This window comes from Papio anubis, chromosome 12 (assembly GCF_008728515.1).
Source record: "Papio anubis isolate 15944 chromosome 12, Panubis1.0, whole genome shotgun sequence".
In the NCBI taxonomy this organism is placed as follows: Eukaryota; Metazoa; Chordata; class Mammalia; order Primates; family Cercopithecidae; genus Papio; species Papio anubis.
Window position 1 is genome coordinate 94,810,303 of NC_044987.1, and position 26,559 is coordinate 94,836,861.

Here is a 26,559-nt window from a genome sequence, read left to right on the forward strand (position 1 = left end):
ATATGACAGAATCACCCAAGAACGTATGCCCCTAAGATTTAATGAGTCAATTTCTCCTGGGTAGTAAGGTTAAGCCAAAGGAAAAAAAGTTCTAACTATGGAATTTCAGATATCACCAAACTAGAGAAAGCACTGGAGATGCTTTCCCAAAAGGCAGGGTTAATGGTTTTTCTCAGGCAGCCACAAAAGATGGAGCATGCTCAAGCCCAAGAATGAGCCTTGACTCACTAGGGATGCAGGATGGTGCCCGCCCACTCCACTTCCCAGTCCTCAGACATGTCCTCCGGCTGCTGCCCAGGCGGCGGTAGAAGGGTGAGATGCACTCATATTGGAGCTGGGTGTGCAGATGTTGGTATCCAGTGGGCAGATCTCCAAAGGGAAGGGCTGGCTTCTTGGTAGGGGCACTCTGCAGTTTCTGCTTGCTGAAGGCCGCTGAGTATAGCTGGTGTAATGGTGTCTCCCTGGGTCAGGAAACATGGGCCCAGAGAAAGGGCAGGGCGAGAGAAAGTCATTGTGGCCTCTTTAGCATTCATGCCATGTCCCACGTAGATATTTGGTTTCAGAAACAGAAAAAATCTCTCTCTGTCTCTCTCTCTCTCTCTCTCTCTCTCTGTCTGTCTGTCTGTCTGTCTTTTGAGGCAGGGTCTCCCTCTGTCCCTCACTCCAAGATGGAGTGCAGTGATGTGATCTTGGCTCACTGCAACCTCTACCTCCCGGGTTCAAGCAGTTCTTGTGTCTCAGCCTCCTGAATAGCTGGGATTACAGACATGCAACACCATGCCCAGCTAATTTTTGTATTTTTTGTAGAGATGGGTCTTCATCATGTTATCCAGGCAGATCTTGAATTCCCGGGTCAATTCCCGGATTCAAGCAATCCACCCCTTTGGCCTCCCAAATTGCCGGGATTACAGGTGTGAGCTACCCTGCCCAGCCAAAAATGTCTTTCTCATTCTGTGTCTCTCTGTTTCTCTCTTTCTGTCTCTCTCTCTCTCTCTCTCTCTCTCTCTCTCTCTCTCTCTCTCTCTCACACACACACACACACACACACACACACACACTTCGACTCTCCCACTGAGCAAATTCTCTTGTACACTTCAATCTTCATTTTATGTCTCCATGTCTATTACTGGCATGATTCCAACTGCTTAAGATTTTAACCAAAGAGAATACTATCTGGCATAATAGCTGCTATCCAAAGGTACATTATACATGCACACACAAAGAAATTAATTGCAACATTAAACAGAAAAGGGAGTTAATTTGAATGAGAGAAATCTAGACATTTTTTTTCTCCAAACATTATCATAATGGGGCAATATTAGGAATTGACTTGAACTAAACTGTGTTGATACAGTAGCTTGATTTAGCAATTAGCAGGTGTAATTAGTACACCTCAGAGAGTAGAATTTTCTCTCAGGGCATATTGATTGGGAGAAATATGAAGCATTGTGTATAAATGGGAAAAGGGGATATTAAATGAGCCCTGAAGTTGGAGCCATCAGAGACAACTCAGGGATTCTTGGGGAAGATGTGCACACATTCTGCGGGTTGTGTTCATTTTATATTGGCACCTAATGACTGTCACCTGAAAAGCTGAAATTCCTTTAGGAATCTATGTTTGCATCCCTGTTTAATGAATGGGCAAAGGAAGCGCAGAGAGACAAGTGGAAGTACGCAGAGGCACGCAGTAAAGAAACCTGTACCCAAGGCAGTGCTTAGCAGTCACAATTTCCACCCTGGTGTTCCCACCACACCAATATATCGTCATAAGAAATCTATTTCATATACAGTGCTTGGCTCAGAGCAAATATTCCAATCCTCTTGATTTCATTCAACAAATCTTTAGCTCATGTTTATAACGAGGTCGGTAGCTCAGGGAGCTCCTGAACTTGCAAACAAGCTCCTCCCTTGGCCATGGAACACTGTTGTTGGGGGCTTCTGGATGAGGAGGCAGCTGCTGGAGATAGGGATACCCTCCACTTCAGCAGCCTGTCTTCCCAACAGATACTTAAAACCAAGTTTCAGCCTTGCTTTTTCATTTACTTGAGAAACCTGGCACCTTGCCACCTAACCTCCCATTAATATTGCTTTAAAAATAGGAAGCTCAGTAGTCTTTTTGAATAGTGCAGGGGCCTGTCTACAGCATGTGTCTTTGGGAAGAACAGGTTGATCCCACTTAGTGGAGAGTCCAGCCCAGGAAAATCACACAGATCAGGAAAGAGGGCAGAATTTGAATTTCACTGCCACCGTTTCCAAGGAAATGCCTTGCCCCTGAAAGGAAAAAGACAAAAATGGAAGGAGACAGCCTGAGGAGGGGTGAGAGACTGATGGATATTCTGACTTATGAATATTCCAGGGAACTTGGCTGTGGTCAATTTCAGTCACCGGAATTCGCTGTTACTATTTCTAACAATAGGTGAGAAATCGCTTTCCGATGAATTATGTGTGCAAGGTGCTTTGCTACAGCCTTTACATAAGACTCAAAGTATAGTGCATAAGGGAGCAGACCATGAAGCCAGATACTGAATTTACATCCTGGCTTTGCCACTTCTAGCAATGTGACATTGGACAAGTTACTTAACTTCTCTGAGCTTCAGTTTACCCCTCTGTAATATAAATAATAAAATCTGTAATAAAATGGTGATAACAAAAATACTGACCTCAGAGGTTATAGTGAGGATTAAATGAACTAATGCATGAAAATACTCAGAAGAGCAACTGACACAGAGCAAACATGCAATAAATGTTAGCTATTAGTGTTGCATATAATCCTTAAAACAATCCCCAGAGGCAGATTGCTATGATTATCCCTACTTTTCAAAAGAAAAACCTAAGGCTCAGCAGGTTTAGGAACTTGCTGAAGAATGCTCAGCACTAAAGACAGAGGCAGACTCAGGTCTTGAACCTTTGTTTGTCAATCCAATTCATTCATTCAATAAATAATTACTGAATGCCTACTATGTGGCAGATACTGTTGTAGGCACTAGAACTTTCAGCATGAACAAAACAGATAATGTTCCTGTACGTGTAACTTTCACATTTTGGGGAGGGTGAGGGAGACAGAAATTGGACAAATAAACCCTTAAAAAATATGTGAGACAACAGGTGGAGAGAGATGCTAAGATAAAAACAGAAACAGAGTAAAGGCTAGAGTATTCTGGCTAAAGGGGTCCACTAGACAGTCAGGGTGAAGATAGGATTGCTATCTTTAAAAGGATATTTAGGGAAGATCTCTCTCTGTTAGGCAAAAACTGAGCAGAGAACTGAAGGAAGAGAGGCATTAAGCCTCACTGAGGTCTTGTGGAAGCAGGTTCCAGACAGAAGGAGCCACAGTGTAGTTTCCAAAGCAGGACCGTGCTTGAAGTGATAGAGGAAAATCAAGGAGGACCGTGTAGCTGAGTGGGGAGAGTGAGGAGGAGAATGTAGAAGAGATGAGTAGAAAGGGGCTACTCCCTCCCCACCAGGTGGACCCCACCTTTGTCTTCCCAGGACAAAGGCTGAGCATACCAGAGGGCTCACATCCTTCTGTGTGGCTGGTCATTTGTCTCTAGTTCCTGGGCTCCCCCAGCCTGCCTCATCTCACTGGTTACCTCCAAGTATAACTTCCTAAATTATAGCTGGCTGTGTTTAACAGAAATGTCGTCTTCCTAGAAGCTGCCATAACAAGTACATAGTAATTTCAGGAAGACTCAAAGATTCAAGTCCATTTTCTCAAAGATCATCTGAAAGTCTTGCCTTCCACCAGTCATCTACTTTCCCACGATCCAGTGAAATTTGTACATCTTCCAACAGTTGCTACCTCTTGGCTAAAGGCAGCTGGCTAATAAGCCTCCATCTAACAAGCCCTATTCTTTCATGACCAGTTAGCACTAAATGTCCCTAAGAAACCTCAAACCATCTTTGGCCAAACACAAGTGGGGAAGGGGAAAGGAAGGGGAAATACTCATTAGCCTTTAGGGCAGAGTACAGGTGTTTCGACCTCACCTTGACTGAACCTGCATTGGAAGAACTCTCCTTCTCACCAGGTCTGAAATCTTTGGTTCTCGGCAGGCTAGAAATAAAAAAGACAGTGCTGCACGATCCTTTTCCATATTCACTGTTCACATCATTCAGTTCAGATTCATACCTGACTCCCACTTCTGGACACCAGGTGCCCATTCCCCAGGCTCTCAGAGGCAAGACATGTCAGCCAAGCTTGAACATCTCACTTTACAAAAGAGCTTGCTGCCTTTAATCTTGATTGACAGCACCCTCTGAAGAATCTAAGAAGACCAGATGCCTCTGAAAGGCTGCCCCACCTGAGTAATTTGGGACAATGGCATCATAGAGTAGGATCATCTGTTCATGTGAATGTAATTCGCAAACTTGATCAAAATGGAATAAAATTCAAAGTGAAGGTTCTAAAACATAGCCCACATGGGGAATTAGAAGGTTCTCTTTTGACACTAGACAGCAGTGTCAACCATAGATAAGTCTTGGAAAACTGATTCCTTCGTGTTCTTTCTCTGCCGTTAAGGCCCCTAACAATCACTTGAGGGCAATTCAAAGCCCAGTTTAATTTTGTTGAAGTCTCTCTTTCTTCACGAGTGAAAAGGAATCCTTCCCATCTCACTTTCCCAATCAGGCAGCCAACATTCATCTAATTAGCAACTTAGAGAACTTTGGTTGTATTAATTTGTAAGAGAAGAGTGGACAAAAATCTCCAAGGACATATGTGACACCGTTCCCATACTTAATGAAATAAAAATCAGAATTTGTGCTGGTGGGGATGAAGGTCGCTTCTGGCTAAAGTCTAAAGTGATTTATTCCTTTCACAAACCATTCCCTTTCATTCCTTTTCCCATGATTCAGGTTGTTGACAAACACCCAGAAGGCAAAGTGGAGGATTAAGACAATTATCTGGATAATCTAGGACAAGGACATGTTTTCTTCCCAGTAAACAGCCAGATCATTGTGGCCTGCCCCAAAATAGAGAGGCTGTTAACCTGAAGCAACTAGTGAATCAACTCAGTGAGAAACTATACATCCCCACTGCCAATAGAGAAGGTTCAAACGTCTCTATTCAATATTCCACTTTTCTGTCCAACCTACATATTTAAGTTTACCCCTTGATTCCCAGATTGCCTCACTTTGAGTTTACCATGATGACTTCACTTCTGCCTACACCTCTTTTCTTTTCCGCTGTCTTCCATCTGGAATACCATCCCAACTCCTCTTCACATGTACAAATCCTCCCTGGCTTTCCAGACTGGCTCCAGTCCTACTGGATTCGTGCAATTGTCCCTATTTCAGGAACATTGATCTCTCCTTTTGCTGAACTTACACCACTCATCTCTTCCTATAACTGTCCCTTGAATGTACAAGGGTTTACTCTCTGTCTTTGTTTTTAAACATCTTAACATCTTCAATCCTCCCCCTCCATAGGCTGGTAGGGATGATGCATCTATTTTGTTCTTTTATTTCTCACATCAACTTAATATTGCATAGAAAGTAGATAAGTGGAGCTATGTAAATGCTTATACATTGCCTCAATTCTATACTTGGATTTGCAAATATTAAACTCAGCCCTGTCATCTTTCCTAAATTGCTCTGATAACTACATTCCTCTTCTTGATCACCTCTCGAGGTGTTGTGATTAGGGAAAGCAGGTCCTCTTGAGGGAAAAAAAAAAGAAGCAAATGTTTTTAGGATGGTTTCCAACCTCAGAGTTACATATGGTTTCAGAAGGGACTTAAGAGATAAAGCATTTTTCCAGGGGCTTAAAAACATGCAGAGGAGCTACCAAAAGGTCTAGCAACTTCATCAATGTCTGTAGACTTCAGAAACAATTGTAAGTTACCTTTTATGCAGATGGGCTCTTTCCCTGACCACTCTCCATTCTGCTGGCAAGTTCTTTTCTCATTGCCACTAAGAACATAGGAGTTGTTACAAAAGAAGGACACAACAGTGCCAATTTTAGCATGGCGTCCATTGATAAGCCCAGGGCCCCCTGTTATTTTCTTGTACCCATTGACTGGGCCCCCAGGGTCTGAGCAGTTTCTTTCTTCAAGGACTGAAAGAAAGTAAAAGAAAAGGAGAATTGTTAAAAGTCTGAGTTATTCCATTTTAGAATAGAATCTTTCATGTTTCATTGAACTAAAAATACAATGATATAGGACTTGGTGCTCAAAAGTATTACTAAAAGAAATCACATAATAGAAAATTCATATATTAGACATGTATTTCCCTTGTTTTCATAATTTATTCTTAAATTGAAAAGTATCTAATTCTATATATAAATAAATTTGATGCCATATCTGGCTCTTATATCATCTTGTCCATTTCTTTCTCAAACTGTAGGAGCTAGGCAGCCCTGAGTAAAATAAATATCTCACCTAAATTTCATTATCGGTATACAAGGATTATTGATTTTCAGTGTTGTTGTATTATCTCCTTCATTCTTTAAACCTTGGGCAATTAAAAACTATTCCATTTCCTATTTGTATTGTACCCAGAAAGTAGAGCTGATTAGAAATAAGAGTAGATACGTGAAGTTAATTTAGATTTCATATTTAATCTCTAGGAAAATAAGTGTGTTGAAAGTTATAGTTAAAAATACTAGAGGACAATATAATTGTAGAGATACAATAAATTTACCTTGATCTCCAAATAACTTTCCATGTAAGTATTGATACTCATTACAGAGGTATTTCTATTCTTTGACTCCTGTTGAATGGCTATTTAAAATAGAAATGGCATCAGCAGCTATTCTGATAGAGCACTAAACAGGATTTTTAGATACATTCTGGAAATATTCTATCAAATATGTAACATATTTCTCTCAAATAGATTATGACACTATTATGAACCTTGAGCTTGCCTAAAGAGCTAGGCTCCCAGAGGGTCAGAGCTTGACTGCTTGATTTGGGTACCACTCTACCAGCCTCCCTACTTTCTTTTCCCTTTTCCTTCTTTTCCTTTCTTTTTTCCTTTTTTTTTTTTTTTGTTTTTTGTTTTTTGTTTTGGTTTTTTTTTTGAGACATGGTCTCACTTTCGGCATCCCTTGGAGCTGGAGTGCAGTGGCACCAATCTAGAAGCTCCTGCAGCCCCATCCCCTGGGCTCCAGTGATCCTGCCACCTCAGGCTCCTGAGTAGCTGGGACCATAGGCACACACCAGCTGATTTTTGTATTTTTAGTAGAGATGGGGTTTCACCATGTTGCCCAGGTTGGTCTTGAACTCCTAAGCTCAAGCTGTCCTCCTACCTTGGCCTCCCAAAGTGCTAGGATCACAGGTGTAAGCCACCACAACTGATCTTAGTTTCTTTTTTTAATAAATAATTTCAACTTTCATTTTAGATTCAGGGGGTACATGTGCAGAATTATTACCTGAGCATATTGCATTATGCTGAGCTTTGGGGTACAATTGATCCTCTCACACAGGCATTGATCATGATATCCAGTAGTTTTCAACCCTTGCCACCTTTTCTGTCTCCTCTTCTAATAGACTCTCTGGTTTCCTTAAAATCATTTATTCTAAGACACAGACAGGCTCATCCCTGTAAAACAGTCTCTGTGCAATGCAATTATGCTTTTGTTTCTTTCCTTCTTTTTATTTTTATTTTATTTTCAGTTTCAGATACATGTGCAGGATGTTCAGGTGTCTTACCTAGGTAAACGTGCGCCATGGTGGTTTGCTGCACCTATCAATCCATCACCTAGGTATTAAGCCCCCCATGTATTAGCTATTTATCCTGATGGTCTCCCTCCCCTCCTCCCCTAACCCCCCAACAGACACCAGTGTGTGTTATTCCCCTCCATGTGTCTATGTGTTCTTATCATTCAATTCCCACTTACGAGTAAGAACATTCAGTGTTTGGTTTTCTGTTCCTGCATTAATTTGCTGAGGATAATGGCTTCTAGCTTCATCCAAGTCCCTGCAATGGATATGATCTTGTTCCTTTTTATGGCTGCATAGTATTCCATGGTGTATCATGTACCACATTTTCTTTATCCAGTCTATCATTGATGGGCATTTGGGTTGATTCCATGTCTTTGCTGTTGTGAGTAGTGATGCAATGAACATACATGTGCATGTATCTTTATAATAGAATGATTTATATTCCTTTGGGTACATACCCAGTAATGGGATTGCTGGGTCAAATGGTATTTCTGGTTCTAGGTCTTTGAGGAATCACCAAATTAGTTCAATCACCTTAAACTAATTTGCATTCCATGAGCAGTGTAAAAGTGTTCCTATTTCTCCACAGCCTTGGCAGCATCTGTTGTTTCTTGACTTTTAAATACTTGCCATTCTGACCGCTGTGAGATGGTATCTCATTGTGGTTTTTATTTACATTTCTCTAATGATCAGTAATGTTGAGCTTTTTTCAAATGTTTGTTGGCTACATACATGTCTTTAAATTCATAAGGAACCACAAAAGAACCCATATAGCCAAGATAATCCTAAGCAAAAAGAACAAAACTAGAGGCATCATGCTAACTGACTTCAAATTATACTATAAGGTTACAGTAACCAAAACAGCATGGTACTGGTACAAAACCAGTACCTTTGAGAAGTGTCTGTTCATGTCCTTGGCCCCCTTTTTAATGGGATTGTTTCTTTTTTCTTGTAAAGTGTTTAATTTCCTTGTAGACTCTGGATATTAGATCTTTGTCAGTTGGATAGGTTGCAAAAATTTCCTCCCATTCTGTAGGTTGTGTGTTCACTCTGATGATAGTTTATTTTGCTGTGCAGAAGCTCTGTAGTTTAATTAGATTCAATTTGTCAATTTTTGGTTTTATTTCAATTGCTTTTGACGTTTTTGTCATGAAATCTTTGTCTATGCCTATGTTGTATGGTATTGCCTAGATTTTCTTCTAGGGTTTTTATAGCTTTGGATTTTACATTTCAGTCATTATTCCATCTTGAGTTAATTTTTGTATAAAGTGTAAGGAAGGGGTCCAGGTTCAATTTTCTGCATATGCCTAGCCAGTTCTCACAGTACCATTTATTAAACAGGGAATCATTTCCTCATTGCTTGTTTTTGTCAGGTTTGTTGAAGATCAGATGGTTGTAGATGTATGGTCTTATTTCTGAGGTCTCTGTTCTATTCCATTGGTCTACGTGTCTGCTTTTACACCAGTACCATGCTGTTTTGGTTACTGTAGCCTTGTGTGGTTTGAAGTAGGTTAGTGTGATGCCTCCAGTTTCATTCTTTTTGCTTAGGATTATCCTGACTATATGGGCTGTTTTTTGTTTCCTTATGAATTTTAAAATAGTTTTTTCTAATTCCATGAAGAATGTCAATGGTAGTTTGATGGGAATAGCATTGAATCTATAAATTACTTTAGGCAGTATGGCCATTTTCACAATACTGATTTTTCCTGTCCATGAGCATGGAATGTTTTCCCATTTGTTTATGTCCTATCTGATTTCCTTGAGCAGTGGTTTCTAGTTCTCCTTGAAAAGATCCTTCACTTCCCTTATTAGCTGAATTCCTAGATATTTTATTCTCTTTGTGGCAATTGTGAATGGGAGTTCATTCATGATTTGACTCTCTGCCTGTCTGTTGTTGGTGTACAGGAATGCTTATGATTTTTGTACATTGATTTTGTGTCCTGAGACTTTGCTGAAGTTGCTTATCAGCTTAAGAAGCTTTTCGGCTGAGACGATGGGGTTTTCTAGATATAGGATCATGCCATCCACAAAGAAAACTGACTTCCTCTTTTCCTGTTTGAATACACTTTATTTCTTTCTCTTGCCTGATTGCCCTGGCCCGAACTTCCAGTACTACATTGAATAGGAGTGACGAGAGAGGGCATCCTTGTCTTGTGCCAGTTTTCAATGGGAATGCTTCCAGCTTTTGCCCATTCAGTATGATATTGGCTTTGGGTTTGTCATAAATGGCTCTTATTTTGAGGTATGTTCCTTCAATGCCTAGTTTATTGAGAGTTTTTAACATGAAGGGATGTTGAATTTTATCAAGGGCATTTTCTGTGTGTATTTAGATAATCATGTGTTTTTCATCTTTAGTTCTGTTTATGTGATGAATTATTTATTGATTTGCACATGTTGAACCAGCCTTGCATCCTGGGGATAAAGCCAACTTGATCATGGTGGATAAGCTTTTTGATGTGCTGCTGGATTTGCTTTGCCAGTATTTTATAGAGGATTTTTGCATTGATGTTTATCAGGGATATTGGCCTGAAGTTTTGTTTTTCTTTTTGTTGCATCTCTGATAGGTTTTGTTTTCAGGATGATGCTGGCCTCATAAAATAAGTTAGGGAAGAAGTCCCTCCTTTTCCATTGTTTTGAATAGTTTCAGAAGAAATGGGATCAGATCCTCTCTGTACCTCTGGTGAAATTCGACTGTAAATCCATCTGGTCCTGGGCTTCTTTTGGTTGATAGGCTATTAATTACTGCCTCAATTTCAGAACTAGTTATTGGTCTATTCAGAGATTCAAATTCTTCCTGGTTCAGCCCTGGGAGGGTGTATGTGTCCAGGAATTTATCCATTTATCATAGATTTTCTGGTTTATTTGCATAGAGGTGTTTATAGCATTCTCTGATAATTGTTTGCCTTTCTGTGGGGTTAGTGGTGATATCCCCTTTATTATTTTATATTGTATCTATTTTATTCTTTAATTAGTCTCTCCTTTCTTCTTTATTAATCTAGCTAGCTATCTATTTTATTAATTTTTTTCAAAAAACCAGCTCCTGGATTTGTTGATTTTTGGAAGGTGTTTTTGTGTCTCGATCTCCTTCAGCTCTGCTCTGATCTTGGTTATTTCTTGTCTTCTGCTAGCTTTGGAGTTTGTTTTTCTTAGTTCTCTAGTTCTTTTAGTTGTGATGCTAGGATATTAATTTGAGATCCTTGTAGTTTTTTGATGTGGGCATTTAGTGCTATAAATTTTCCTTGTAACATTGCTTTAGCTGCATCCCAGTGATTCTGGTATGTTGTCTCTTTGCTCTCATTGGTTTCAAAGAACTTCTTGATTTCTGCCTTAATTTCATTATTTACCCAGGAGTCTTTCAGGAGTAGGTTGTTCAGTTTCCATATAATTGTATGGTTGAGTGAGTTTTTTAATCTTGAGTTCTAATTTAATTGTGCTGTAGTCTGAGAGACTGTTATGATTTCAGTTCTTTGTATTGGCTGAGAAGTGTTTTACTTTCAATTATGTGATCAATTTCAGAGTAAGTGCTATGTGGCGCCAAGAAGAATATTTATTCTTTTGTTTTTAGGGGAAGAGTTCTGCAGATATCTATCAGGTCCACTTGGTCCAGAGCTGAGTTCAACTCCTGAATATCTTTGTTAATTTTCTGTCTTGACAATCTAATATTGACAATGGGGGGTTAAAGTCTCCCACTGTTTTTGTATGGGAGTCTAAGTCTCTTTTTAGGTCTCTAAGAACTTGTTTTATGAATCTGGGTGCTCCTGTATTGGGTGCATATATATTTAGGATAGTTACCTCTTCTTGTTTAATTGAATCCTTTACAATTATATAATGCCCTGCTTTATCTTTTTTGATATTGTTGGTTTAAAGTCTGTTTTGTCAGAAACTAGGATTGCAGCCCCTGCTTTTTTCTGCTTTCTATTTGCTTGGTAAATTTTTCTCCATCCCTTTATTGTGAGCCTATGTGTGTCTTTGCATGTGAGATGGGGCTCTTGAACACAGCACACCAATCTGTCTTCACTCTTTAACCAGCTTGCCATTCTGTGTCTTTTAATTGGGGCATTTAGCCTATTTACATTTAAGGTTAATATCGTTATGTGTAAATTTGATCCTGTCATCATGATGCTCACTGGTTATTTTGCAGACTTGTTTATGTAGTTCTTTCATAGTGTCATTGGTCTGTGTACTTCAGTGTGTTTTTGTAGTGGCTGGTAACAGTTTTTCCTTTCACTATTCAGTGATTCCTTCAGGAACTCTTGCAAGGCAGGTCTTGTGGTGCCAAATCCCCTCAGCATTTGCTTGTCTGAAAGATATGTTATTTCTTTTTCACTTATGAAGCTTAGTTTGGCCGGATATGAAATTCTGGGTTGGAAATTCTTTTCTTTAAGAATGTTAAACATTGGCTCCCAGTCTCTTCTGGCTTGTAGGTTTCTCCTGAGATATCCAATGTTAGTCTGATGGCATTCCCTTTGTAGGTGACCTTGCCTTTCTCTCTGGCTGCCCTTAACATTTTTTCCTTCATTTCAACCTTGGAAAGTCTGATGATTATGTGTCTTGGAGTTGACCTTCTCATGGAATATCTTGCTGGGGTTCTCTGGATTTCCTGAATTTGAATGTTAGCCTGTCTTTCTAGGTTGGGGAAGTTCTCCTAGATGACATCCTGAAGTATGTTTTCTAGCATGGTTCCATTCTCCCTATCTCTTTCAGGTACCCCAGTCAGTTGCAGGTTTGGTCCTTTTACATAATCCCATAGTTCTCAGAGGTTTGGTTCATTCCTTTTCATTTTATTTTTTTATCTAATCTTGTCTGCATGTCTTATTTCAGCAGGATAGTTTTCATTTTCTGAGATTCCCTCCTCCATTTTGTCTATTCAGCTATTGATACTTCTGGTTGCATTGTGAAGTTTGTGTGTTGTGTTTTTCAGCTCCATCAGGTCATTTATGTTCCTTTCTAAACTGATTATTCTGGTTAACAGCTCCTGTAGTGTTTTATCACGATTCTTACCTTCTTTGCATTAGGTTAGAACATACTCCTTTAGCTCAGCAAAGTTCATTATTACCCACCTTTTGAAGCCTACTTCTGTCAATTCATCCATCTCAGCCTCAGTCCAGTTCTGTGCCCTTGCTGGAGAGGTGTTGCAATCATTTGGAAGAGAAGAGACACTCTGGCTTTTTGAATTTTCAGCACTTTTATGTTGATTTTTTTTTTTTCATCTTCATGAGTTTCTCTACCTTCAATCTTTGAGGCTGCTGACCTTTGGATGAGATTTTTATGAGGTCTTTTTTTGTCAATGTTGTTGTTGCTTTCTGTTTTTCTTTTAACAGCCAGTCCCCTCTTCTGCAGGGCTGCTGCAGTTTGCTGGAGGTCTGCTCCAGACTCTATTCACCTGGGTCTCTCCCACACCTGGAGAGATCACCAGTGGACGCTACAGCAAAGCAAAGATGGCTGCCTGCTCCTTCCTCCAGGAGCTCCGTTGCACAGGAGCACCAACCTGATGCTGGCTGGAACTCTCCTGTATGAGGTGTCTGGTAACCCCTGTTGGGAGGTTCCACCCAGTAAGGAGGCACGGGATCAGGGACCTGCTTAATGAAGCAATCTGGCTGCCCCTCAGCAGAGCAGGTGCACTGCACTGGGGGGAATTCCACTTGTCTGGACTACCAGCCACCTCAGAGCCAGTAAGCAGGAAAGACTAAGTCTGTTGAAGAGGAGATCATGACTGCCTTCCCACAGGGGCTCTGTCCCAGGAAGATTGGGATTCTGTCCATAAATCCCTGGCTGGAGTTGCTGGAATTCCTGCAGGGAGGTGCCACCCAGTGAGGAGGGATGGATCCAGGTCCCACCTAAAGAAGGAGTCTGGCCAAAATCTGCCACAGTCACTGTACTGCACTGTGAGGAATTCTTCTCCATCCAAACCATCCAACCTTTCTGGACCAGTGGGGAAAAATGGCCTACTGAAACCGCAGTGATAGCTGCCTCCCCTCCCCCTGGGAACTTGGTCATCTTAGGCAGTCTCCAGCTTGCTGCCACTGGCCACAACCCAAGCAGCCTCCAAGAGACTGCACAGCTCTGTGCTTGAGACCAAAGGCCCTGTTGGCACAGGCTCACAAGGGGATCTCCTGATCATGGGTTGCACAGATCCATGGCAAAATTGTGGTTTCCCTGGCAGGGTAGCACATCACTCACTGCCCCCTTTGGCTGGGGTAGGAGTTTGCTTTACTCCATACAGCTCCTGGCTGGGCCATCACTCCACCCTGCTTTTCCTTGCTCTCCACGGGTCATGACAACCACCTAGTCAGTCTCAATAAGAGGACCTGGATACCTCAGCTGAAAGTGCAGGATTCATTTGCTGTTTTCATTTTTCTCAGTGGGAGCCGCAGACCAGAGCTGCTTCTAATCGGCCATCTTGGCCCCCACAATTATGCATTTGATATGCTTTCTTCCCTGTAACTGTTACAACTGCCTTCCAAGCAACTCAGTTGCTTGCCTCCAGGCAAAAAAATTCTCCATTCAGATAACACCTCTAAAGTATTTGAGAATTAAAAATAAATAACTTTCCTATGTGCAACTTGGCAAGGCTGCAACAATTAGCCAAATCACTGGTTTGTCCACTCTAAGACCATCCATAGACTATGTCGAAGTTGATCTCAATGACACTCTGTATGCCTTTGGACTATGTAATATTAGCATTTTTTCTGGCAAATGAATCCAAAACTCCCATTTTATAAAAGTGTAAAAGTATAAAAAAGGGACCCCACTGAGTATTTAAAAATACTGTGATGGTATAAAAAGGGTAATGGGTTTCTTGAGCTTCAAGTGAACTCAGAAAACTCCAGTGCTTATATTTTCAGAAATGCCTCCATGATGTGGGAGGAAAAGGCAGATAAAGCAGTCCATGTTGCTTCACTGATGGTGGCAGCTTCTAATAGCACAGACTTATTCATTCTGAAAATTGAGCTTAATAAGCACCCATTGGGGCCCTCAGACTGAAATTGTCTCAAAAGCATAATATGTTATGCCTGAAAGTTTTATAAAATGGAATTCGTTGCAGACATAAAAATCGGGAGATTTCATTTAAAAATCTATATTATTCATTTCTAACATAATTCAGATCTGAAACCCTGGGTCTGTATTCCCATGTAGCAATAATCAACTGGAGTTGAAAAGTATCTTTGCTTAGAAGGAGCCCTATTCTTCACAGCCCCCAAGGGCTGCCTAGTTCTAGCAGGCATGGGAATATGTAGCCAATTAGCCTATTAAAGGGCTATAATTTGTGTAATTTAAGTGGAGCTTCCCATCGATTTTGACCATTGCTAGATAGAGCTCATGGCCAAGAAAGATTGAGCGATATTTAAGACCAGTCTTGGAATACTAAGAGAAAATGAACTATACTCTAGCCACGTGTGCCTCAGCAGAGGATAAGAAATCCTTTCTATTGTTGGCTTTGACAGGTAAGCCTGATAGTTGGGTTTTTCTGCCCTTGGAAGGAAGTGCTTTCATGGTCCACTAGGCTCCCACCCCATTACTTTCCAAATGCAGGGTTCTAACGGCTCATAGCTCTACTATATTTAATGTGGGTTTAACTAGCAGAAACTTTAGAGAGTTTTTGAGCCCTTGAAAGTAAGAGAGATTTAGAACAATTTAGATCCTTTGTTTCTTTCACTAAGCAAACTTTAAAAGACTTAAAGAGAAACTGAATCAGGACATACAAACACCTGTGCCCGAGGCATATAGCTATATTTCCATAATGCTTAGATGTGTATTCTTTTATAATCTGGCATTTCTGAAATCAAAGCACATGGGATGTGTACTTTTCATGTAGTATTTCTTTCCTCACAAACCCAGAAAAGCTATATTAAATCAACGGTACAACTTTAACTTGACAAGATCTTAGTTGGAGAACTATGAGAACCATTATTTGGTTTTAAGTTATTGCTTACAGAATGTCATAAGGATAGAGCCAAGTGATGCTTCTGAGTTAGGATCCAATAGAAGGTACAATGTACTGAATGTGTGTGTCCCCCCAGTATTCATATATTGAAATCCGAATCCCCAATATCATGGTATTAGGATGTGGGGCATTTGGGGGTAGATTAGGTCATAAGGGTGGAGACCTCATGAATGAGATTAGTGTCTTTATAAAAAAGAACCCAGAGAGCTCTCCCACCCTCCTTCTGCCACATGAGGATACAGCAAGAAGTCAGCATCTGAAGCAAGCCCTCACCAGACAACGAATCTTCTGACGCCTTGATCTTGGACTTCCAGCCTCAGAACTGCTTAGAAATAGTATTTTGTTGTTTAAAGTCACCCCAGTCTATGGTATTCTGTTGCCTTGTGTGGCTAAGACAGAGAGCAAGACTGAAAATCAAGAAATACAGACAATAGAAACACATTTTTTTTTTTGGGGTGAGTCTGGCTCATTGCCCAGGCTGGAGTGCAGTGGCGGATCTCAGCTCACTGCCAGCCCAGCCCACCTCGGGTTCCGCGCCCATTTCTCCTGCCTTGGCCTCCCGAGTGGCTGGGACTACAGGCGCCTGCCACCTCGCCCGGCTAATTTTTTTTTTTTTTGTATTTTAGTAGAGGCAGGGGTTTCACTGTGGCCAGCCAGGATGATGCCGATCTGGCCTCGTGATGTACGTCCTGGCCTCTAAAGTGCTTTTAGGATTACAGGCGGAGCCGCGTGCAGGCTGAAACACATTTATAAAGAATACAGATAATGTTGTTATCTACCACTACTCAAAAATAACTATGCTGAATATGTTTGAGGAAATAAAACAAGATTAAGCAGAAGACTGGAAACCTTAAAAAAAATAAGGGAAAAACATGTAACTGAAAAGTGTAAGGGCAGGAATTTAAAGCTTAGTGGATAAGTTTGATAGCAAATCAGATACCACTGAAGAGTATTAGTAAACTAAAAGATGGCTTAAAAACACTCAGAATGAAGCAAAAAAAGACAAAAAGATTTAAAACGTATGGGAAAAAATAAGGGACATAGGTGATAGAGTGAGAAGGTTAAAAAGTAAATGTAATTGGCATCTAAGAAAGAGAAGGGAGAGAAAATGGAGTACAAATAATATGCAAAGAAATAAAAGCTAAAACTTTTCCCATATTGATGAAAGACATCAACCTACAGATTCACAAAGTTCAAAGCCAGATAAATATGAAGCAGCCAAGGGTTGCGGGGGGGAGAAACTAGAGCATACTTTAAAATAATTATAGTTATTATCTCTGGCTTATAACATTAAAAATAAATTTTGCTTCTTTATAACTTTTTCCAAAGTTCTATAATCAGAAAATGTGACCCTAAAAGTTTGTTATTATATTTGTTGTTTCTGGGGTTAAGTACATATCAAGCAAAACGGCTTGGGTCTTCCCTGCCAAGTGTCTAAATCTAGCATTATTCAGTCTTCCACGCCTATTTTTATGTGTTCCCATAGTCTCACCACCCCATACAAATCTCTTTAATATCTTGCATAATCATAGAGTAATATAATTTTCTATGAAATTATTTAAATAAGTTTATTCACTAGACTCTGGATAAAGAATGGCCGTCAGGATCAGATAGATATGAGTTCAGATAATCATTTGGTTCCCCAGTGTCCAGAGCAAGTGCATAGTAAGTGTTCAATAAATATTTGTTGGTGGGTGGAAGGGATAAAGGGTGAAATATATTCATTCTTCTACTTAATGAACTAGGGTTTGGAAAAATTACATAATCTCCCCAAGCCTTGCTCTTCTCATCTGTAAAACAGGATAACACTTACCTGGCTGGGCTAGTTTTGAGAAGTAACTGAAATAGTAGTTTCCTTTTCCCTTACTTGCCTTTGTTCACAAAGCCCCCAACTGCCTTTAAATGCCAATTTCCCAAATATATCTTAAAGAAAACCCCACAGAGAAGTATAAAAGCCCATTGTTGGGCCTATTCAAACGTAATGCAATATTCCACTCCATTTTCTGGGATCCTGGTAATGTCTACCCATGACGGGCTTCCATACCTCATTCCAAGGTGTTGATCACACTTCTGGGTGCCAACCACGGTGTCCGTACATTGGTATCTTTTAATCCTGCACAATAAAGCCTTCAAATTTCATCCTATATCAAACAACCACTGTGCTTATCTCTTATCTCTCATTTATTTTCTGTGCTTCCCAAAGCCACACTGTCTCCTATGATGCTTTTGAAGTTAATTCTAAGACTTGCCCTCCCAGTTTAGACATCTACCTAGTGGGTACATAGGCCATCTGCACCTCATCAGAGCTCCTCCCCAGGGTCAGATTTCAAAACAATCTTTTGTTTTTCCTATTCATTCTCTTTTTAGAAACCTTTGTGTCTCCCCATTGAACTGATTTATGATTCTTTCCTATTTGAGTTTTTAATGAGTGTTTCATTTATCTTCAGTGGGATGGGGTTTTTTTGGTGCAAAGCCAAATAAGAATTTAAAATATGTGCATTTCTGGCCTGAGGGAGCATCAAGATCCTGCTTCGCTAAGTGAAATATTCTGTGATTAATAATAAATAGCACATTGCCATGCTACTTTCAGGATTCATCCTGCAGACAGAAACGCACTAGGTTTAGCATGCCCTTACGTGCTATTGCATGAACAAAAAATAGGAATCAAAGGTGCATTTCTCTGGGATATTGTTTCAGATAAATATTTAAAGAAAGACCTTTCTTATTTTTGTTTTCTTTTTTCCTTTGGGCAACTGTATGAGGTGGTTCACTGCCAGTTCAGTTTACAGAAGCATATGTGATGGTTTTGGAATGGCTCTATAGTGAACACTCAAGTCTCCCAGATTCTTTTGCCAGCTCAAGGCACCCATTCCTCAACTTCTACATGAGTGCTTTGCAGCTGAGAACTGGCACTTGCAACTTTTAGAGGACTGCCCTTGGGCATGGCCACCACCCTGCACTTGATATGTGTACTTCATATGAGTTGAAAAATACCTAGGAGATTTTTGTCTCCCTATGCCAACCCCAGGGTTGCCTGTGGGCAATGACTGAGGGGTATGGAAGTTTACAAGCCCAAATAGTGTTTCTGGAGGTGTAATTGATACTCCACAGAGCCCGTGAGATCAGGTTGAGTCTGGGAGTTCAGTTGAAAATGCTCTTGCTTGATTCCATCCCCATTCTTATCTTGCTTCCCCAACTCTGTTACTGGTTGATCCTGGGAGTGCTTCCTTTGATAAATCCGTTGGACCCAAGCACGTGACTCAAGGTCTGCTTGGCAGAGAAAACTAACCTGAGACAACTCTGCTGTTTTCTTAGCCCTGGACATCAAAGTCCCTCATGCCTTCCCTCAGTCTCACTCCTGGAGGTGAATATACCACAAAAAGGCAGCTGTCTTAACCCTGGGCATCAGGCCCTGTGTGCAGCACTCCTAGGCGGTGAAAAGATCTCGGGGAGTATGATTAGCCAAGCAAGTAGAGGCCAGGTCCTCGTGAGAGGACCTCCAACCTCCACAGATACACTCGCCTCGGGCTCCAGGCCAGCCCCACACAAGCCAAGATGTTTTACCTGAAAGAATTAGGTAGTCTAAGACATTGGGCTTCCCTGACTAAATAGCGTGGACCTAAAATCTGCCATGAGAGGATTCCCTCTGATGATTTGGTGCTGTCTGTGTAAAGCAAGTAACCTTTTTACAAGTCTGGGGGACAGAGGAGGCCCCAAGAATGACAGCGACTGCCTTTTTCATGAGCCTCAATTACAGGTCTGAGACACGGATTTTAGTGGATTCAAGGCAAGTAAAGTGACATCCTTTTCTCACCTGATTGTCATACTCAACATAAAAGTAGCTGAGATGACCAGGTCCATAAATTCTATAGGAAGTAGACAGGATGATGGTGATATCAGGGAATAACTATATCAGGACAAGGTGGAGTTATTTTCAGGAAAAGTGGTTCCTCAGTGCACACTCATGACACCATTTTCTATGTCCTCCAGTGAAATCAATAATATTAAATGTGTGAAAAGGAAGTCCATACTCTTCATTCCTAACCTGGGAACAGATGCCCCCTCCATATTCTCTTATAAACACAAAACTCAGGAGTAGATAGATCCTAGCTGTGGTGAGACAACAGACCTCTTCTTTAATTTATTGTTATTCACCAGTGTATGCCTGTCTATAATGAACAAATGAATCTAGAATTTTAATATGATACACCAGCCTTGCATGAATATATGTCTTTTCCTTTTGCTTAAGTCTCCAAGCCATAAATTCAAATTTGGAGCTGAAAGCCACAAAAAGCCCCTAGAAGCCAAATAGTTCAAGCACTGCTTTGCCTTTCAGAAGTCCAGCATGTCACACAGAATGACGAAGTGCTATTAACTATTGATTTGATTCATTTTCTTGGATCTTCACATATTTAATGAGTGCCTCCTCTGTGCCCAGCTGAATAAGCCATTAGAAGATGTTTTTCTGTATGTTTCATTTAGAATTTTTCTATTTAAACCCTGAAATAGAAGTGATGCCAGTTCAAGCTATTCTACTAAGGTGCTTTATACTTTTCAAGCCTCTCTCCAGCTTCACTTAAACACTCACCAAAAAAAAAAAAAAAAAAAGATTTGGGGCTTTCCTTCCACTTATTCCCCAGGTCAGATTTTTACCCAGCACAATCTTTTTCAATCAAAAAAGAAAGTGAATAGTTAACTAGTACTTGAAGGGATGTCACTGCAGGAAATTCAGCTTTACTTCTTTGGGCCAACTCAACTCATTCTGACCAGAAAAGGAGAAAGACAGAGAGAGAGTAAGAATGGGGAGAATAAATATATATAATTTTTTTCACTTGCACCAATTCTTCCTAAGTGACTAGTGCCTTTCTTAATTTTGCTTCTATAATTACATCGGAAGATAAGTTGTGAACCAATGAATACAGTAAAGGTAATCATGGGTCCTTAGATGAATTTGAATGAGGTGCAGGGTCTCAGCAAACACTAACCAACCCCAGAAGTTGACTGTAGTCTAGATTGCAGCAAAGATTTCATCAGGTGCAATTAATTGAAGTGGGTTCATACCACTTAGCCTGCCGTGCTGTCTGAAAAGAAATTTCTTAATCTACAGGTAGAGTGCTGAGTTAAATGGAACCAAATTCTAATTTAAATGCTTCTGCTGAGAATAATCACCAGAGATTTGTTAGAATTGGAGCTCCCAGTTTTATCCTATTTGTGTTCTCTTTGTGGTACTAGATAGAACTGTTGATGCAGAGATCACCATTTAACCAGGGCACATTCGTGTAGTTAATGCAGTGTGGACAGTTGATCAGGGCACAATTACAAGAGATGAGACAATTAGAAGAGACCCAGAGACACTTCTTTATGATAGGAGCAGCCATTTTCCAATATGCTGCACGGCAAAGTTTGAACAAACCCTTCAGAAGATACCAGATCCTCTGGGAAGTATTGTAGGCTCTCTCCACAAATAACACTGTAGTCTCCACTCACTCCCATGACCCTACAAAGGACTAGGCTTGCTCTTACACATAGAGAAGAGCTTGTGCATGTGCACACGTGTATGTACAGAATATCAATTCTTAGATCTAACATTATTTTTTTAAATCAGCAATGCAGATGATTCATATTTTGAGTATCCTTCAGATAATGCAACCCTAAAATATATGTTATTCAGCATTAATCAAAGGCTTATCTAATAGTTTAGAGAAACAGCCAGATGGTGATCTACCTGACTGTGGTACTTAATTTTATGTGTCAACTAGACTGGATCATGAAACGCCAGATATCTTGTTAAGCATTATATCTGGGTGTGTCTGTGAGGGTGTTTCTGGAAGAAATTGGTGTTTGAATTGGTAGAACGAGTAAAAAGGATTGCTGTCTCCCAATGTGGGCAGGCATCATCCAATCTGCTGAGGGCCAGAATAGAATAAAAAGGTGCAGGAAGGGATAATCTGGGTTATCTCTCTGCCTGAATGCTTGAGTGGGGCATCCATCTCTGCCCTCAGCACTCTTGGTTCTTAGACTTTAAGACGCTTACTGAAGTCTACACTATTGGATCTCCAGCCTTCAAATTACACCACTAGCTTTCCTGGTCTCCAGCTTGTAGACAGCATATCATAGCACTTCTTAGCCTCCATAATTGTGTGAGCCAATACTTTATATGTGTGTGTGCATGTGTGTGTGTGCATGTGTGTGTGTGTATGTGTGCATGTGTGTGTGTGTATATATATACACACACACATATATACAAATTATATTAGTCCTGTTTCTTTAGAGAACCATGACTAATACAAAGCTGTAGACCTCTATTAAGTTAGCTCCTCAAGGAAACACCTTCATGAGGTGTCTTAGGTTGGGTTCTCCCAGAAGTCGCCTGTGTGACAAGGCTTTGAGTGCAAGTAGTTCATTTAGGTGACAGTCTTAGGAAGAACCAACAGTGGAATGAGGGAAATGAGGCGGGGATTATTATAAATGAGAAAGGAGATAAGACTGCATTATCAAGGAGGTTACCACAGGGGATAACTGAGTTAGAATGATGTTTAGAAACTCTGGGAGACAGTGTGGAGCATGTCTCATCATTATCCTACTCACAGAGGAAAGGATATGAGTTATAACCTACCAATTGCCATTAATCATTTGTTGAAGGATGATGAGATGAACATTAACTCTTCATACCTCCCAACTGCCCACCTATAGAAACCTGTGCACCCTGAGAGCCAGAGGAAGTCTCAGACAGGGCAGAAGGCGCATGAAAATGCAAGACAGTTGGGTTGGCATGCACAGAAATGGTGTGCATGATCAAGTCCAGCTACCTTTTTCTTTTCAGGAAAGGGAGAATGATCTACTTTTTAGAAAGATATAATATTTAAAAATTAACATTTCTATAATTTACAAAACTCTAGTGAACAACATTTCCTCAGCACCCATCCTTAGATAAGGGGAAGAAAGGAGTACATGTTTAGAATAAAATCAGCAATGGTTGCATCTCCAGATGAATGTGTGTTCACTTTCTTTTAATCTCCATCCCATCTAATACTTATTTTTTATTGTTCTTGTTCAGCTTCTAAATTATTTTATTTTACTTTAATTACTTATACCCTGCTTGCTTTCAGAAAGAGTTTACAGTGATTTACAAAACTATACATAAAAAAATATACTTCTTTTTTTGCAAATGTTATGTTAATGAAATATTTATGATTGCCAGATACCACCTGAGCTAAAAACCAAGCCAGGCAGGGTGCTTATTTTGTTTCTTCAATATGAGCTGAGTTTTGGAGCTATAAGATTATCTGAGAGTTCCAGGAAAGGAAACAGATCCAGAGTCAGCAAAATTGATGACTGTCATCTAACTGGTAGTAAGGGCCAGGGATGGAGAGATGTTTGTCTCAAATCTTAGCATACTCTTGCCATCCACCCATTGTCACTTGTCACCAAAATCAAGGAAACAACTTGTGACAGAATTTTGGTTCTGTTTAGAAAAGGCATTAACTTTCTCATCAGGGCATTGTTCATCCTGGAAATCTACTTAACACGACTCTATTTAACTCTACTTAACTCTTAGAGACAGCCATCACATGGCCTCTCTTCTCTTCCTCACTTTTTCCTGTTCAGCTTATATTTGAGTTTTGTGACTCTGGACCAAACCAAATATTTTTTACTCCTGGGAAGGTCTTCACCAACCAGGAATAATGACACCAACTGGTGATGTAATCCCCACTGAAAACTCTTTTTATCCCTTTCCAGCCAATGGAATTCTTCCCCCCTGATGTTTTCTAGCCCTCTGGGGGTGTGAATGAGAAATTCTCATTCTCTCTCTATGTGAAATTATGCTTGGATTGCACACACTGTTATTTTTTCATCCGGCAGCAATTTAGAGGCTGAGGCTTACAATTAGCTATTTGATCTTAATCAGTATTGTCCTTGGGCATGGTACACTATGTCTTTCGGATACCACTTTTCCGGTGTTTGGATGGCCTATTTAATTAGACAGCTGAAACTGCCTGTGCCTAAGAGACAGGTCAACTTGGAAAATTTTTTGAAAAGTTCTGGTCATTTCATTTCTTCTTCAAAATCAACCTGACACATTCCCATTTGATAGAGTAGATGGGTAACCTTTGTAGGTGTTAGAAACTTCACTGTCCAAATACAATCTGCTTGGTAACATTAGTTTTCTTGGGGTTTCCCCAAATCTCAGAAGATTTTTGCTTCCGCTCCTTGGGGGTGGATAATAACTCTAAACTACTGGGGGAAATGTTCCCCAGTGGTATTCATAGCCAACTTCTCAAACTATAAGAAACGTTTGCTATGAAAATGGCCCAAGCTAGGCAATTCTGTTCTGTTTAGCCTTGAGGATGAAAAGAATGACCTTGCAGAAGAGTCCTCGGCTGCTAAGCACATTTGAGTCCTAGCAGATCCCACCCAGTTCATGGCATACTGGACGCATGTAATAACTTTCATCATCACCATCACTATTACCAAAAACCTTGCTAGAAGAAGCTGTAGCTGGAAACTGCATGGCATGTAACATTCTTCTAAGGACTAGGAAAGGGCTAAGATTGGAATTGTTTTATAGCTTTGTCAAAAGGAGGGGAAAATATATACTGGATAGCCCTGCCTTATTTCCCCAGTGCCTGGTACCTAGTAGACACTCAAAAATGTCTAGCTGGGTGAATCTGTAAAGTGCAAATGATCAAAGTATCTACCACATGGGAACATTGAGACAAATAAATGGACCACGCCACATAAAGCCCAGAGCCTGGCCTATATTAACAATAGACAGAATAATGACTATTGCTTTAGTACATGGATATCAACAAGAGTACCTTGCATTTTGCAAAAGGGAAGCTTTCATTTTCTGACACAGGAAGAGGGACATGTAGTTAATGTCCCACAAGGGGAGGGACAGGTGGTAAATGTCCCACAAGGCAGATGCCTTTAAGGAAAAGTGGGGCTCTATAACCATTGTCAACAGGCTAGTGTCTGTCTTGGATCCCATAATGTCAGGGATGCTTGTTTCCAAGAGAAGTTAATTATGCTGTGCTCTCGCTGTTTGCACCCTTCTCTTTCAACCCTCAGTAGGTAGACAGTCCATCCCAGTTCTAATGAAATAGCTCTTAACCCAGAACCCAAATACAATCTGCCTCCCACATTAAGTCCTATCTCAGTGACCTCGTCTGCCAAAGAAAAAGCCAAAAGGGCCTTGACAAGAATCAGACAGGTGCAAGCAAAGCCTTAGCAAAGCAATGGTGGGTCTGGCCCTTTCAACACTGATGGGTGCTCTGTTCCCAACTCTTGGAGGTAGTCTTGCTCCATTGTTTAGATGGCCTCACCTTGGTATTTGGCTCCAGTCTTGGTATTTGGCTAGAATGCTGTCCATGCTGAAATAATTCCTGAGTAGTAAAATACACCCCTTATGTCACAATCCCCAAGCCTCTTGCCCTGCATGAGACATAGCAGTGTTTTGGTCAAGAGGCCACAAGGCCCATGGAGCCCAGGAGAGTTCATACTAAGATGTCACTCGGGCTAGGTAGACCCAAGCTCATCTAACAAGGATTGATCTAAATGAAAAGAAAACTTTTCACCAAAATTAAAAAAAAAAAAAACTACACATACACACACCTTGGTAACTATAAAAGGGCAGCTTCTACTATGTTCAGTGACAGCTTTTGTTTTTTGGATCTAAATCCAAATGGGATGGTATCCCTCTGAATACACCAAGGAGGACATTACAGATTCATTTCATATTAGGGAGGGTGAATAGAGGAGAGACCCAGGTAATGTGTAAGAAGACAGTGGCCCGCTAGCTAATGGTCTTTCTGGGCTCCTCCAGTCTGCAAAGGCTCTGGGCTATCAAGAGCATATGGGTAATAGCCATGGATTCCTTGGGACTGTTCTCCATGGAATTAGCCCTATGCCCTTCATACCCTCTCAAGACAGATTGCTCCTTTGTTTTTCTCCCTGCCCCTTTAACAAAATACCAAAATGTTACTCTGAAGTCTTGACTGCTTCTTTCTTTTTCTTCTCCCTGTCCTTTTAACAAAATACCAAAATGTTAACTCTGAAGTCTTGTCTCCAAAATGACCAGCAGGGGACTGACACAGACCACACTAAATGAGTGACTAATAAAACCCCATGAGAAAAAGGGAGGCTGGCCAGATAACATGATGCTTTGAGCAACCTGCTCTGGAGTGTCCGAATCTAGTTTCTCCCCAACATTACTCTTTTGTCATTTCTAACAGCCCCCTCCCAAGGCTGTCCAGGGTACAAAGTCTCAGCATTCAACATGCCTAATGTGGGTGTCTTTTCCTGGGATCCAGTATTTCTTTACAACAATGACACTGGCAACACCTACTTGTCCCTTTAAAACCAGATCTTTCTTGCCTGTATGTTGGTGCAGTGGTGGCAATATTTAGTGTTTAGCAATGGATTCGGGAGGTTTGCAAAGGAAACTCAGAAAGTCTTGGAAGAGTTTTCTTAAATCCTGGGACTTTGAGAAAGTTATGTCATAATTGTCTAGATTGTAGAAACTAGTGTTGTTGCCCTAATCCCTTATCCAGAGAATCCCTTACTTTCTGTCATACTTTTAAATGGCCGTAATGTGGAATCAGAAACAGTGGGATGGCTCCTATTACTCAACTCAGTGCCTTATGTGGATCATCTCATCCCCTCCCTACAAACACCCTAAGAGGAATTCGGTATTATTTTTCTGGAGATTATAAATGGGGAAACTGAGGCTTATAGGAGCTAAATGACTCGCTCAAGCCCACCTGACTAGTTAATTGAAGACTCAGTGTCAAACCAAGGATTTTCTGGCCACAGATTCTAAGGTGATTCTTCACCTTGGGGTGTACCATCTCACGATGGACAAAGATGCACGTCTTCTGTGTATTAAGGATAAGAGAGGTCTTAGAACTGTGAAAAAGGAAGTAAATAATTCCATTTTTAAATGCCTCACCCTCA

General features: G+C 40.6%; 1 protein-coding gene across 2 annotated transcripts in view; it reads right to left on the minus strand.

Annotated features, from left to right (window-relative positions):
• Window positions 1–26,559, minus strand: part of PAMR1 (peptidase domain containing associated with muscle regeneration 1) — a 99,471-nt gene that overhangs the window by 4,112 nt on the left and 68,800 nt on the right. The window contains exons 7-11 of one of the 2 annotated variants that reach the window (XM_031653424.1): window positions 20,833–20,841; window positions 15,877–15,918; window positions 5,840–6,052; window positions 3,985–4,051; window positions 229–461 (exon numbers count right to left, since the gene is read on the minus strand). In XM_031653424.1, coding sequence (XP_031509284.1) covers window positions 229–461; window positions 3,985–4,051; window positions 5,840–6,052; window positions 15,877–15,918; window positions 20,833–20,841 — 564 coding nt within the window. The remainder of the gene's footprint in view (window positions 1–228; window positions 462–3,984; window positions 4,052–5,839; window positions 6,053–15,876; window positions 15,919–20,832; window positions 20,842–26,559) is intronic. The other variant, XM_003910032.5, reaches the window with a different exon arrangement.